The 15,453-nt window shown below is 48.3% G+C and overlaps 1 protein-coding gene across 2 annotated transcripts in view; it reads left to right on the top strand.

Annotated features, from left to right (window-relative positions):
- TMEM255A (transmembrane protein 255A) overlaps positions 1-15,453 on the top strand; it is a 56,440-nt gene extending 40,987 nt beyond the window's left edge. For both annotated transcript variants that reach the window (XM_040468045.1, XM_040468046.1), the window contains 2 exons: positions 3,512-3,655; positions 13,066-15,453. In XM_040468045.1, coding sequence (XP_040323979.1) covers positions 3,512-3,655; positions 13,066-13,224 — 303 coding nt within the window. In that variant the 3' untranslated portion in view covers positions 13,225-15,453. The remainder of the gene's footprint in view (positions 1-3,511; positions 3,656-13,065) is intronic.

Below are 15,453 nucleotides of genomic sequence, written 5' to 3'. Positions count from 1 at the left end.
GGGGCAGAGGGAGAGACACACACACAGAATCCAAAGCAGGCTCCAGGCTCTGAGCTGTCAGCATAGAGCCCGACATGGGGCTCGGACCCAGGAGCCTCGAGATCATGACCTGAGCAGAAGCCGGACGCTTAACCGACTGAGCCACCCAGGTGCCCTGGGGCAAAGGAGCTTTGAGAAATGTTTGGTGAAGTGTTTGTTGACCAAAGATATAAGAATTTGAGATGAGTCTTTCAAAAGTGACTATATCTTGCCATTTTCTCCTAATTGGTGTCTATGGTTTGGAGTAAAGTGGGGAGGAGTGAAAGTGGCCCTCTTTAAAAAGTCCACAATCATTGCCTCAGAATAAAGTCAGTTTTGTCCAGGCAAGATTGCTTTCACCATTTCCTGTGCTTCCTAGTAACCTTTTGTTTCCCTGGAGCTCAGAATGTTACTGATCAGTAATGGGGGTGTCATAACTTCCGAGCCCCAGAATTTTATTTATTTATTTTTTAAAGTTTATTTATTTTTGAGAAAGAAAGGGGAGAGAGAGAGAGCACACACAGGTGGGGGAGGGTCAGAGAGAGAGAGGGAGAGAGAGAATCCCAGGCAGACTCCACGTGGTCGGCGAGGAGCCCAAGGCAGGGCTGGAACTCACCAACCGCGAGATCATGACCTGAGCCGAAGTGGGTCGCTTAACCGACTGAGCCTCCCAGGTGCACCAGGAGCCCCAGAATTTTAACGGAAACACACACCATTCTCTCTACACCCTCTACCCTTGACTCTCCTGTCTTCTGTGGCTTTCCTGGGCTTATTCAATCTTCCTCTTGTGTTGCTTTCTCTGTAATAGTGAACTTCCTTTCAGAGATTAGCCTGGGCCCCCAGCCTCGCTGAGCACACAACAATTTTTATAGATAACGTTTACATTGCGTGATTGTTTCTCTATAGCTAGGCTTAGTTTATTTGCATAGATGAACTGATTTCATCTTGCGAGAGCTGGAGGGCGTGTTTTTAACTAACAGAAGGCCAAGGGAACATGACTTCTGGGACCTCCTCAGGGATGAGATTTCTTCTTAGAATTCTGGTGGCGAAGTCAAGGCGTTTCTGAGCACTCTTTCTCTAGAAAGCGAGCCAGCCCTTGGAGTTGGTCAAGGACCTCAGCCCCCTCCCACCCATGGGAGGGGCTGACAGACATTTCTCTCTGCTTGTCCGTGAGCTGCATTGTGATGCCTGAGGTTTGTAGCTCTTCAGAGCTCCCAGAGATGTAAACAGTAACCCACTCCAAGGAAGAGAGCAGTAGAACTGTGTTGAAACTTGCTATAAGGGAAGAGTCCTCTGCCAACACCCCAACGTGGCTGCCCGTGGCCACTGCCAAAGCCTGCCCACACATTTTCATCGCTTGAGAGGAAGCGTCTGCTCTCCGTTCACGTGGAGTAGATACGTACCAGAACGAAGACACTGATTTTGCAGACAGCCCTTGGCTATCCACACGAATGGAAGCCGTGTCAATGCCATGGAACACGGGAAAAACATTTACCCCGCACCTTGACCCACGCGGCACGTCAGGTCCTGCTTGGGACAGCCCTACTCGGGCACTAATGAGCTGTGACTTCCTTTAGCAGTGTTTCGGCCCTGTTGAGAGCAGGAACTCCCCATCCTGGACAAGATCAGCTTGAACCCTTGAAGGGCTACACGCACCATCATGTTATCAAAATGGCATTAAATTCTTTCAGTGCCGTTTTGTGTGCCAAAAACAAAAGGGGATCGATATACTCTGCTTGGTCCTTCATGGGTTTTTGTACCGCTAGGGTGTTGCCTTCTGCCGGCAGGGCCGGTGAGAAACACAGAAACACGTACCCTTCACGTGTGCATGAGAGCTCCTTAGCAAGCTTGCAACCTGCAGGAATCCTCACGACTTTTACAAACCCTTTGTGATTCGTCACATTTCCGTCACAGCAAGCGCAGTAGCCTGCTCAGCCTTGTCGATGTGACATGTTGTATTTTGGGCCTTATTCTTGTCTTTGTCTTTTTGGTTTTTGAAAACCACATAAATAAGTGATTTCAACTTTTCTATAGGTTTGAAAGTTTCAAAATAATAAATTAGGGGGGAATGACACAAGTAATATACTATAAAAAAAAAAAAATAGAAGGGTGCCTAGGTGGTTCAGTCGGTTAAGTGCCCGACTCTGGATTTCGGCTCAGGTCATGATCTGCTTGGCTCCCAAAACCTGCTTGGGATTCTCTCTCCCTCTCTCTGCCCCTCCCCCGCTCATGATCTCAAGGGGGTGCACTCTCTCCCAAAATAAATAAATTTTTAAAACTCTCAAAAACAAATAGAGTGAAGGGTCCCCATATACCTCCTGATACTACTCTCCTCCCCAGAGATAACCACAGTTGACAGTCTATTTTGAATCTTTCCAGATGAGTTTCTTTTCATTTACAAATGCACATAGGTACATAGTTGTTTGGGTCTTTGTTTTTACATAAATTGGGAATCATGCTATATTAATATAATAGTGGCTTTTTGAAGACTTGTTTTTTTCTGAGCAGTTTTAGGTTCACAACAAAATTAAGAGGAAGGTCCTCCCTGCCCCCACCCCCCGCATAGCCTCCCCCATTAACTACATCCCCAGCAGAGTTGTACATTTGTTATCAAGGACGAACTTCCCTACATTGACAAGTCATTATCACCCAAAGCCCATAGTTTCCCTTAGGGTTCACTCTTGGCGTGGTAATGCTATGGGTTTGGACATACGTATAATGACATGTATCCATAATTGTAATATCATACAGACTGGCTTCACTGCCCTAAAAATCCTCTGTGCTCTGCCTATTCATCCCCCCAACCACAACCCCTGGCAACCACTGATCTTCCTACTGTGACCTTAGTTTTGCCAGTGAGTTTTTAAAAAATTTTTTTGATGTTTGTTCATTTTTGAGAGGACAGAGTGTGAGTGGGGGAGGGGCAGAGAGAGAGGGAGACACAGCATCCGAAGCAGGCTCCAGGCTCCGAGCTGTCAGCACAGAGCCCGACGTGGGGCTCGAACTCACTAACTGTGAGATCATGACCTGAGCAAAAGTCAGAGGCTTAACCAACTGAGCCACCCAGGCGCCCCTGCCAGTGACTTTTTTTTTAATGTTTATTTTTTATTTTTGAGAGAGAGAGAGAGAGAGCGCGCGTGCGCGCGCGCTAGTGGGGGAGGGGCATGGAGAGAGGGAGACACAGAATCCGAAGCAGGCTCCAGGCTCTGAGCTGTCAGCACAGAGCCCGACTCGGGGCTTGAACCCATGAACCTTGAGATCATGACCCAAGCTTAACCGACTGAGCCACTCAGCCGCCCCGCCAGTGGTTTTTTTTTTTTTTTTAATTTAACAATATACCCTGGACAACTTTCTCTGTCACTAAACATAGGTCCACATCATTGTCTGTTTATCAATAGCTGCATGTTATTCCACGGGCTAGATGTGCCAGTTTATTTAATCACTCTCCTGCTAACGAACGTTTATGTTGTTTCTAATTTGTGTTTTTCTACAGAACCCAACTCTGCCAGCACTGAACTGTTCTGTTGAAAATGCCCATCCAACTGTTTCTTACTATGCTCGTCCTCAAGTAGCATCGTATAATACCTACTACCATAGCCCTCCTCACCTGCCACCATACTCTGCGTATGACTTTCAGGTATGCTTGGAGAGAAAAAGAACTCTCCATTATTCTTGCTACCGTTCATGCTCTCTTGTGGTCTCCCTAATTATGGAAGCTCCCTAATATGTACGAGGTAGCCGGGCTCTGACCCTGATGGCCTTCAGCGGCCTGTGGGGTACCAGCTTAAAGACAGCGGCAAGGTGAGATGGGGAAGACGGGGAGAGGAGGAGCTGGGGTCAAGGTGTCTCAGATTGCCTTGACCGGCACCCAGGAGAAGATGATACTCATTAATGTGTCCATATGGACCCTGGTCCAGCCGCACATAGCTCTTCTCATTCCTCTGCCAGAGAGACCTAGTCTGTTCTTTAGCACAAGGGACTCTGGCCACACAAGGGATTGAATGAAATCTGTAATGAGGAAGAAGTTCCTTGTTTTTCTCCAGACTTCCTAACTAGGACTATACAGAGAAAGGTTTTGTTTTGGGGTTTTTTGTTGTTGTTGTTGTTGTTGTTGTTTTAGTAACACTCCTCGCCCCTTTTTTGCCTTGTTATTACATGGGTCAGAAATAGAGTTACCAAATTTGCGCTTTCCCCTTTCCCATTTGAGCTGAGGCTAAGCACAGAAAAACAGAACCAAGAAAGGCACTTAATTAAAAGGAATTCATTATGTGCTGAGCACTGGACTAGGCACTTCAGGAAAACAAGCAAAATGGTCTTTTAAACATTTACAGTGATTGTAAACCCTTGACCATAGAAGAAGGGGATTACATTGAAATCTGGTTAATTAAAAATTTGAGGACCAAAGGAAATACCTTTGAAAGGAGAGAAGCCCGTAATGAATTTGCTTCCACTGACTAAGGGTCCCTGAATGCTCCAAGGGGACATAAAAGCATGAATGTTTGGGGGTGCTTCCAATTAAGCAGCCAGTTTGCAAATACAAAGCCCTCGGGCAACCTAATTTCAGCTTTCGATTAACAAAATAATTGAAACTAGAAAACCCCATTTTGTTGAATAAAGTGTACTTTTGTTTGGTTTAGATACTGTCGTGGGGGTCTAGGACTCTATTGCAATAGTAATAGATAATGTGAGCCTCGATGTGTTCGCTGTTACAAAACGCGGTACCAGAACAAGGTGGTGTCCCTTAAAGCTTGCGAAAAAAATTATGTTAGAACTTGTTCTAAAGCCTACAGTATTTACAGGTTAGACAACTGAGGGCACTTGTTACCCAGATAGGATACAGACTGGGAAACACAAATATGTTCAAAAAGGGCAGTGGGGCCCCTGGGTGGCTAAGTCGGTTAAGCGTCCAACTTGCGCTCGGGTCATGATCTCCAGGTTCATGAGTTTGAGCCCTGCATGGGGCTCTCTGCTGTCAGCACGGAGCCCGCTTCAGACCTTCAGTCTCCCTCTCTCTCTGCCCCTCCCCCGCTTGCGTGCACTTGCACTCTCTCTCTCAAAAATAAATAAACTTAAAAAAAATGTTAAGGGTATAGATCATTTCAGTAGTGATGGAGGCAAAAAGAGTCTTTTAAGAGAATACAGGGATGTGGACATTAACGCAGGAAGAAAAAGTAATACAAAGTCATCCCAGGGGGTGCCCAGCTGCTCAGTCGGTACAGTGCGCAAGTCTTGATCCCAAGGTTGTGAGTTCAAGCCTCACGTTGGGCGTAGAGCATCCTTTAAAAAAAAAAAAAGTCATCCTGGCATAGAGGGGCCACAGACACATAAGTTCAGCCCAAGAGGCTGCCTCCATTTATTTTATATTGAGGTAAATTATGTTCATTACATTGACTTTAAGAATTTTCACTTTATAACGTACCCCTGAAGTAGGAACATTAATCTCCCTGGTTATGGTTGCTGCAAAAAAAACAAAGAGAGAGAGAGAGAGAGAGAGAGAGAGAGAGAGAGATGGGAAGACTCTCTTTAGGGTATGGAGACATTTCTCTGTCCCTCCTTCCTTATTCAAATACTACCCCAGGGATGAAAACAAGATCGACAATGCCAGTGGTGACTCAGGCTGTTGGCTTCATTTCAATCAGGGTTTACTCTGTGTTCCCATGTGCCAGGCACTGTGCTAGGAGCTGTGGATATAAAGATTGATTGCATTAAGAGATCAGTTTTGTTTGGGGGGGGGGCACCTGGGTGGCTCAGTCTGTTAGGCGTCCGACTTCAGCTCAGGTCATGATCTCAGGGTTCGTGAGTTCAAGCCCTGTGTCGGGCTCTTTGCTGCTAGCGAGGAGGCTGGAGCCTGCTTCACATTCTGTGTCTCCCTCTCTCTCTGCCCCTCCCCTGCTCATGTTCCTTTGCTCTCAAAAATAAAATAAACATTTTTTTTAATCTTAAAAAAAAGAGATCAGTCTAGGGACTTGATGGGGGGGTCAGGGGACAGCAGTGGAGACAAAAAATGTAAATAGACTGTTACCCAGAGTGCGACGGAAACCCAGAAACAGGGTCCCTAACCCAGCGAAGGGATCCAAATCTAGCCACCTAAGCCAAACCTACACCTGGGCTTATAGCACAGACGTCAGGGATTTGTGGAAGCCTCTGCTTTTTTATTTTTAATTTTTTAAAGTTGATTTATTTATTTTTGACAGACAGAGAGAGCAAGCAGGGCAGGGGCAGAGAGAGAGAGGAAGAGAGGGAATTTCAAGCAGGCGCCACACTGTCAGCACGGAGCCTGATGTGGGGCTCGAACACACACACTGTGAGCTCATGACCTGAGCTGAAACCAAGAGTCGGACGCTTAACCGACTGAGCCACCCGGGCGCCCCACGAAGCCTCTGCTTTTTAGTAACAGCTCCTATTCATTGAGCACTGGTTATGCACCAAGCATTGTGTTGAGTGCTTTACAAGGGTCATCTTATTTAATCCTTTGAGGGAAAGACTTTTGTCATTACCAGTGTCTTGTCCTTGGAGTCTGTCTGACTCTACAATTGGCTTCAAGAATTCTTTGGAGAAGCTATATATCTGAGCACAGCATAGATCTTTTCCCTGGTTAATTTTAGGATATTTATATTTTTTACTGACTTAAATTATGGGCTTCCTAATCATGACTCAGAAAGGGTCTCTAAAGAGTAAACTCTCTCTGATTAATTATGAAATTGCTCCTCCCTCCAGGGGCTGCTGGAATACCTCTTACACCTCTCTCAGTTCTTTTTCTAGTTTCGAGCTGTCTTCGGGTTTCCTTTTTGGAGACCGTAGAGTTGTGTGGTGTGGGTTCTGAGTGATGTGTTTTTAAGCGATTTGTTTCCCTCTAGAACTTTTTAAAAAAATGATGGGGCACGTGGGTGGCTCAATTGATTAAGCGTCCAACTGTGGCTCAGGTCATGATCTCACTGCTCATGGGTTCAAGTCCCGCATAGGGTTCTGTGCTGACAGCTCAGAGCCTGGAGCCTGCTTCTGATTCTGTGTCTCCCTCTCTCTCTGTCCCTCCTCTACTCACTCTCTCTCTCTCAAAAAAAAAAAAGGAGACATTTTTAAAATGTTTATTTATTTATTTTAAGAAAGAAAGAGAGCGAGCAGGGGAGGGGCAGAGAGAGAGAATCCCAAGCAGGCTCCGCACTGTCAGCGTATATCCCGACTTCGGGCTCAATCTCATGACCGTGAGATCATGACCTGAGCGGAGGTGGAGTCAGGTGCTTAACCTACTGGGCCACCCCGGTGCCCCTCCCTCTAGAACTTAAATGGTGTGTTGGGATTGAGTTTTCTTTTGTTCACCAAGTTTAATTCCCTTATAGTTTCATAGGAGGAAATACCAGTCTCTACCCAGGAAGGCCAAGAGGATGGGGGAACATCTGCTTGGGCTCCCAGATAAATAGAAAGCAGCCAGCAAAACGCACACCGTCTCTGACGATAAAACCATCAGCAGCACGGACCCGCCCCTCCCCCCACCACACGCCAGAAAACCAGAGCTCGCTTCTGATCTTCTCAGATTGGAAAAGGGCCCAGAGTACAGCAGGAAAAGTGAACTTTCTAGACGTTTCTTCTGAATGACTTCCCTATTCTGGTCGTTTCCAAATAGGACTATATGTGACTTTGCGTTTGTTCCTTTTCACCCCAAGGCTGATGGAAGGGAGAGGAAAGAGACGCATAGGGTTTTGTTTTAACCCCTCAAAGTCATACCCTTATGAGGTGGCCGTCCAGTTAGAAAGCTTGGGAAACATTCCTTGTGGTCAGATGACTTCGCTCTGGTCGGATGGCCCCGAGGATGCTGTGAGTGCTGAGCTTGCAGAAGCAGGACTCTTGCAAACATTGGCCTCCAAGGTGTCCTTGCTGCTGCTTCTTTCCTCCTTCCCCCCCTTCTCCTCCTCCTCCTCCTCCTCCTCCTCCTCCGTCTTCTTTTTGAGAGAGAGAGAGAGAGAGAGAAAGCATGAGCAGGGGAGGGGCAGGGAGAGAGGAGAGAGAGGATCAAAAGCGGGCTCTGTGCTGACAGTTGCGAGTCTGATGAGGGGCTGAAACTCACGAACCCTGAGATCATGACCTGAGGCGAAGTCGGACACTCAACCGGCTGAGCCACCCAGGCGCCCCTAAGTTGTCCTGGCTTCTAATGAACTCCCCATCCCCCAAGGCAGGAAGGATAGAAGTTGAGACTACCTTTGCCTCTTAGCTAATCTTCCCAATACTCACTTCTGTTGTCTGCCCCCCCCCCCACCCCAGTTCATTTCCCTACTATGCGTAACCTCAGTTTCAGCCAAGTAGTCCACATTCCATAGGGTGTAAAGCATCAGTTTCTACTCCTGCTGGGAAATTCAACCCAGCGTAGCTTTATGTAAACCCTTAAGGATTCCAGCCATACTTCCCAGTCTGGCCTACTGGGCCAGCCCCCCTGCTTCACTCTAACCGTGGACTGGTTCCTCTCCCGTCCACTTGTGTGTTGCCAAGTTTAGCCCAAAACAAAAGTCTCAGCCTGTGCAAAATGCAAATGCCTCTGTTTCTGCTCTTTATGAAATCACATGGGGGTCCATGAGATTTCATCTCAGCTACCAAACTGACCCGCTAGAAATTGGGCCCGTTTAGTTTTTTATTTTTAGAGAGAGAGAGAGAGTGTGCAAGTGTGTGTGTGGGGGGGGAGAGACACAGAGAGACAGAGAGAGAGACAGAATCTTAAGCAGGTTCCACACTCAGAGAGGAGCCCGATGTGGGGCTCGATCCCACAACCCCAGCATCACTACCTGAGCTGAAATCAAGAGTCGGACACTCAACTGACTGAGCCACCCAGGCACCCCGAAACTAGGCCCATTTGCTGAAAGGATTGCTTGGTCCGGGGGGAGGGGGGACAGCGTACGGCCCAGGTGGCTGAGAGCCTCAGAAGGTGGTAGCGGCTGCCACTCAACTGTTCTCTTGATTTCCCCTCTCCTACCAACTTTGTCTCTCTCTCTCTCTCTCTCTCTCTCTCTCTCTCTCTGTTTCTGACCCATCCCCTTTTTTCTTCCTCTTGCTTTTATCCACTCTTCTCTCCATCTTTCCTGGCCTCGCTTTCTGGGGCAGCAACAGAAACCTAGGGGGCATGTAAAGAATCAAGAAAGCTTGGATTTTACCCTGGGGACACAGCATCTTCCGCTGTGACCTTGGTCACCTGGCCCGGGTACAGGGCTCTCTTCAGAGTCACTGCCTCCCAGTGCTCCCGAAGAGAGAGAAGCACGCGCGACAGAAGGGCACGCTGGTCCTGGGGAGTGTGGGTCCGCCGCCCGGCAGACAGGGGGCAGGCTAGGGTGGGAGAGGAGAGCCGTGTGTGTGTCCTGACAGGGTGGCCCTCCTCTGGAAGCACCACCAGCCCGTGCCTCGCCTCCCCTGCTTCGGGAAGCTTGAATGCACCGACGTAGGCCCCGCAGTAGGCTATTTAGATGCTTTTCATGCTTTGTGGCTACAAGGGCTCAGAGCTCTGTTCTTCTGAGCTGCCCGTCCCATTAGTGGAGTCGACTCCTAGGCAGGAGCCCAAATGCACCAGGCCAGCTCCCCAGCTGCGACGGAGCCAAATCCTTCCCAAGGTGCCTGCCTGTTGCTAGGAAACGACGCGCTGGTACTGTGGGCCCCACCCCCAGCCCCAAGGGTGTGTGGACTGCAGCCAGTTAGCTCCCCAGTCCTCCCATGTTATCCTTAAGAAGACTCCCGGCGCCGCCGCCAAAGCCAAGCGAGAATCATCCCACCCCCGTCCGCTTGAATACTTCCCAGCCGCGAAAGTGAGAAGTGAAAACCAAAGGCTGTCGTGCCGCCCCCTTCTACTACCACCGCGTGCAACTGCCGCCCGCGGTGGCCTGTGCCTACCTCCCAGGACACAGCCGCCTCCTAGCCGCGCGGTGGGGAGCTTGCGCCTCCCGCCTGGGGCTGGCAGCGCCTAAAACCGGCCTGTAGCGGCATCCAGAAGGGCAGAGGACCGCGTCCCCGCGCATGGGGACTCTTGTCCCCGCTGGGTTTTGCCCTCCTCTCCGGCTGAGAGGACAGTGCTCTTGGTTGAAGATGAGGGAAGGGGAAAAGGAGAGAGTTCTGTAGCGCAGAATGGAAGACGAGGCAGTCACCATACGAATGTCTTGGGTTTTTTTAGGTTTATTTGTTTGGAAAGAGGGACAGGGCACACGGGTGGGAGAGGGGCAGAGACAGAGGGAGAGAGAGAGCATCCCAGGCAGCCTCCACGCTCAGCACAGAGCCCGACGCAGGGCTCCGAACCCACGAACTGTGAGATCATGACCTGAGCTGAAATCAAGAGTCAGGCCCTTGGGGCACCTGGGTGGCTCAGTCCGTTAAGCGTCCGACTTCGGCTCAGGTCATGATCTCGCGGTTTGTGAGTTCGAACCCTGTGTCCGACTCTGTGCTGACAGCTCAGAGCCTGGAGCCTGCTTCGGATTCTGTGTCCCCCTCTCTCTCTGCCCCCTGCTTGCGCTGTCTCTCTCTCTCTCTCTCTCTCTCTCGAAAAATGAATAAACATTAAGAGAAGAAAAAATTAAAAAAAAATAGATGCTTAGCCAGCTGAGCCACCCAGGTGCCCCAAGTTGTTTTGTCTTTAAAGGCTCTGCAGTTTCTATGACCTTTGACGTTCCTTCACTCAGGGTGAAATAATAGATGGGGTGGGGGAGTTGGAGGGAATAATGACACCTACATCTCTGGTCGGTCCCAGCGTTATGTGGACAGGTATTTCGGTGTCTCAAGCAACACCTAGAAACCTGGACATCCCTTTCTAAGGAGTGCAGGGGTGAGGACTGGGGATAAGGAGACTCACCCAGATGGTCTCAGGCTCCAGATATCTCATGTCAGCGGGGCGCCTCAGGGGCCCAGTCGGTTAAGCGTCTGACTCTTGATCTCCTCTCAGGTCATGATCTCAACGGTTCGTCAGTTCGAGCCCCGAATCAGGCTCTGTGCTGAGAGTGCAGAGACTGCTTGGGATTCTGTCTCTCCATGTCTCTGCCCCTCACCTGCTTGTGCTCTCTGTCAAAATAAATAAATAAACTTTAAAAAAGAAAAAGAGGGGTGCCTGGGTGGCTCGGTCGGATGAGCATCCGACTTCAGCTCAGGTTATGATCTCGTGGCTCATGAGTTTGAGCCCCGCGTCGGGCCCTGTGCTGACAGCTCAGAGCCTGGAGCCTGCTTCGGATTCTGGGTCTCCCTCGCTCTCTGCCCCTCCCCCACTCATGCTGTGTGTCTGTCTCTCAAAAATGAATAAACATCAACAAAATTTTTAAAAAGAAATAAATAAAAAGAAATCTCATGTGGAGGCTGACTCTAGATTGCCCCAGGCCTGGAAAAATGACATGATCCACTCAGACTCTGGCCAGGTGAACAAAGTAAAGGAACGACCATCCCAAACTGCACTTGAACTCTTGAGAAATTTTGGTGTAAGTGGGTCTTCCTAGAGCTAAGCCGCGCCCGAAAACTGCAGTTCTCCACCCTGTCCATTGGTTTATTATGTGCACTCTTCCTGGGAGCCTAGAGCTGGCCTCTGGCCTCCCGCCATCCCCGTACCCACCTCCGGCCTTCACGCCTCAGCCACGTCCCGCCGCTGGAGCAAGGCGACGATACCTACAAGATGTGACTGTATTCCTTGAAAATGGATTTTATTTTTAAAACACATGCCAAGTTCATCTTCTGTAGTCCTGAGGTTACAGTCACTCACTCAACATTTATTGAGCACCTGCTACTTGCCAAGCACTGTTGTCAGCTCTGGGGGATACAGCAATGAACAAAACAGGCCAACTCTCCTTGAGCAGGAAAACCGTTCGGGTCAGGGGTCTATATATACATGGGCCAGGGAAAGAGAAGTAGCAAATGACTCCTCATGAGTTAATTCACTGTTTGTTTGTTTTTTAACATTTATTCATTTTTGAGAATGAGAGAGACAGAGCATGAGCGGGGGAGGGGCAGAGAGCGAGGGAGACACAGAATCCGAAGCAGGCTCCAGGCTCTGAGCGGTCAGCCCAGAGCCCGACGTGGGGCTCGAACTCACAGACTGCGAGCTCATGACCTGAGCCGAAGTCAGACGCTCAACCAACTGAGCCACCCAAGAGCCCCACTGTGTTTGTTTTTTTTTTTTAATCTATATCCTCTCTCTTCCCAAAGACAACACAAAGTCACATTGAATCCTGTGTCTCTGCAACCTGACAAATCGCTCCTTGTGCTTGCCATTGGTAGTCTCACCTCCATGCCCGTGTTCCTCTGCCCTCCCCTGAACTTGGAGGTGGTGGGCCACGAGTAAGATGAAACAGAAATTGCTGGACTTAAAAGAGCCCAGGTCCAAGACACCATTTAACCTCTCTGACCTTAGTGTCTGTTTTGGGTTTTGGTCTGCGAGATGGGCTCCGTGATATATTCTGGTAGCAAAGACTTTCCCAGGTATTACTGGCTTAACCTCAGATGTTCTTTTAAGTTTTCTTTATTTTTAAAATTATCTCTGAGAGAGTGAGAGAGCATGGGAGGGGCAGAGGGAGAGAGAGTGAATCCCAAGCAGGCTCTGCCCTGTCATCGCAGAGCCCCATGCGGGGCTTGAACTGAGATCGTGACCTGAGCCGGAATCAAGAGTCGGACGCTTAACCGGCTGAGCCGCCCAGGCGTCCCACCTCAGATGTGCTTAAGGCCCGGAGCACCTTTGTTTCGGAGACTTAGCTGGGATGCTGTTGCCATACCTTGAGGGAAGGGTAGCGAAGGCTTGGGTTGTGAACGTGGAAAAGGGAGTGGCAGGTTGGAGGGACGACACAGAAGCAGGAGCAACAAGAATCGGGAACTGGATGCAGGGCTCAAGGGGCCGGGAAGGAGGATGCCGTGCTGTCTGTGCGGGAGCTTTGTAGCGTGACTGGGAGAGAGTGGGACCAGCCCCCGCCCCTCGTGATGTTTGCGAGGTGTGGGAGCGCTCTGTGCTTCCAAACAGAAGCAAACGTGGTCCAAATGCGTTTTTAAATAACATGCACTTCGGAGGACTTGCCACCTGGCTGCCTAACCTGATGTTCTGTTTTTATCACACAGCATTCGGGTGTCTTTCCGTCCTCCCCTCCCTCCGGACTTTCTGATGAGCCCCAGTCTGCCTCGCCTTCGCCCAGCTACATGTGGTCCTCGAGCGCACCACCCCGCTACTCTCCACCCTATTACCCGCCTTTTGAAAAACCACCACCTTACAGCCCCTAAAGAGGAATGCCTGTTGGCTATCGAGATTATTGTGGCTTTTGTATTTCTGCTTTAGTGGAAGTGTGTAGGGTACAACGTTTAAGGTGTGATTCTCACGCATACGGTTTTACAGAGGCTTGCCAAGCCAGGGAAAGATAGGGATGAAGCTTCTGCGTCATCAGTGCAGAGCAGGGGTGGCTAGGCTGAACCCAGTGCTTCCAAGAAGGGCAGCAACACACTCTTTAAGCAAGGCTGCGGAGCCGTCCCAGCAAGAGGCGTGTCCCGCGCGGACCTGCATTTCCCACAGGCTTGGCGTCTGCGCTCTGCAGAAGCGCGGTCACCGCCTGTTTCACTCTGTGTAAATGCAGGGGCCTCCTCGGATGCTTGTAGATTGCCACCCTAGCACCTTGGTTGAAGCACCTGGCTTACGGGCCCTATCTTTCCCTACCGTCAACGTCGGTCCCTAAGGAAAATTTCCCAGATGATGGAGCTACACAGTGGTTCCAACACAGAGCGTTCCGGCTAAGATTTTGTTTGCTTTTGTCTGGATGTTGAAAAACGCTGCCCGTATCTTGTACTCCTTTTCTTCTCCGTGAGTATTGTAAAAATGGCTGTTGTGATCATTCAGCTCAAGCTTTTGTTATCAGTACCTCCCAAAGGGAAAAGTGCAATATTCCCTCGACTAGCGGGAACAGGGTTGATTGTTTAGGAAGCACTGAAATACAAAGAGCGACACGTGAAGTGCTGTGAGTAGATCTCAGTTCTACACCTGGTAACTTAGGAGACCGCGGTTCCACTGCAGGACGCGGTACTACAAAAGACATTTGCTACGGGAGATAGAAATCTGACGGTTAAAAATGCCAGATTAGGTTCTTGGGTGGTGATAGGAATTGTTACTAATCTTTGTGACTATTTAATCTCCAAATATTGTGCTTCGATCCCAGCAGACCGCACGTATCCTGCACCCCACCCCGAAAGAATCATCCTTTTTTGTGTGGAGACCAATCACGACAGTGTTCAAGATTATGAAAGTGTCACAATGCCGCTTTAAGTCTGCAAAACCTCAAAAGTCGCCAACCTGACAAATTCTTAAGTGTTACCGTAGATTTAAAAATCCATCTGGCACATTGTGGTAGGTGTTTGTACAGTTCTTTTAATTACACATAGCTTTAAACCATCAACCTGACGAATTTAACACTCTGGCACCAATGCCTTCAACTTCAGAATGAACACTTTCACTGCGATCTTACGCTAACCTGAGGATTGACTGATTTAAAGGCAGGCTGCTAATCCTACACTTGTATAATGTAAAAACACAGGGGCTACAGGAGGGTACCTAATTAGACAGTTCTGCAAACACAGAACACATACTGGAAAATTTTCCAGCCAATTTCGCTACCTCCCGACTTGATGGATTCGAGGTAGCAGGCAAATGCTGGTGCTCCCATCTACCTTGTAGACACCCAGCCATCGAGAATTAGCAAGGCACGACAAGTGCACCCGTTGTTCACAAATCAATGTTTGCAAAGCATTCGGTTTAACTTCCAGCACCACGAATGATGTCTCATCCAGAGTTCAAATCGGGAAAACGAAAATGATCCTTTTGTGTTACGTAGAATTACTATTATTTTCTACACTTCTGAGCATATTAAATTCTATTGGATTTCAAAAAGGGACTAGTAGCCAATTGACTTACTATACAAATACCAACTTGTAATACTCAATGACATTTTTTGCCATTTACACTTTACCTTTTGCTTTACTGAACGTGTATGAGTATTTGATTTTTTAAAAGGCACCAGTACACAGTATATCCTACATTTATCACATTTCTTAAAGTGTTAAGACTCTGACTCATTTCTATGTATTTTTCTTACTTTACAAAATAACTTGAAACAGAATAGATTTTGTAACACTTAATTTGAGCAGCTTCTTTTTTTATTACATTGAATTCTATACAGTGCATGTTACCTTAGAAAAATTAATATTTGCTGCTTTACTCTTTTGCAATACATTTGCTGTAATGAAGGAATTTCTATTTCCAATATGGACCTTGACTGCATTTTGTAATATTTACTGCTTTATTCCTAATTCTGCTTTAAAGTATTGAACTGGGCATGAAACATTAAAATATTAATCCAGAACCTGTATAAACTGGATGTTGCTTAAAATCTGTATCACTGCCATGTTGGGAACCCAGACTGCTTTTGTGATGTTTCAGATTAATAAAACCGTCCTCCTCCTTATTCA

The sequence above is a fragment of the Herpailurus yagouaroundi genome, unplaced genomic scaffold, assembly GCF_014898765.1.
Source record: "Herpailurus yagouaroundi ecotype Mexico unplaced genomic scaffold, PumYag 67641, whole genome shotgun sequence".
Lineage (NCBI taxonomy): Eukaryota > Metazoa > Chordata > Mammalia > Carnivora > Felidae > Herpailurus > Herpailurus yagouaroundi.
Note: the sequence above shows the minus strand (reverse complement) of the source record. Positions and strands in the feature narration are given on the sequence as shown.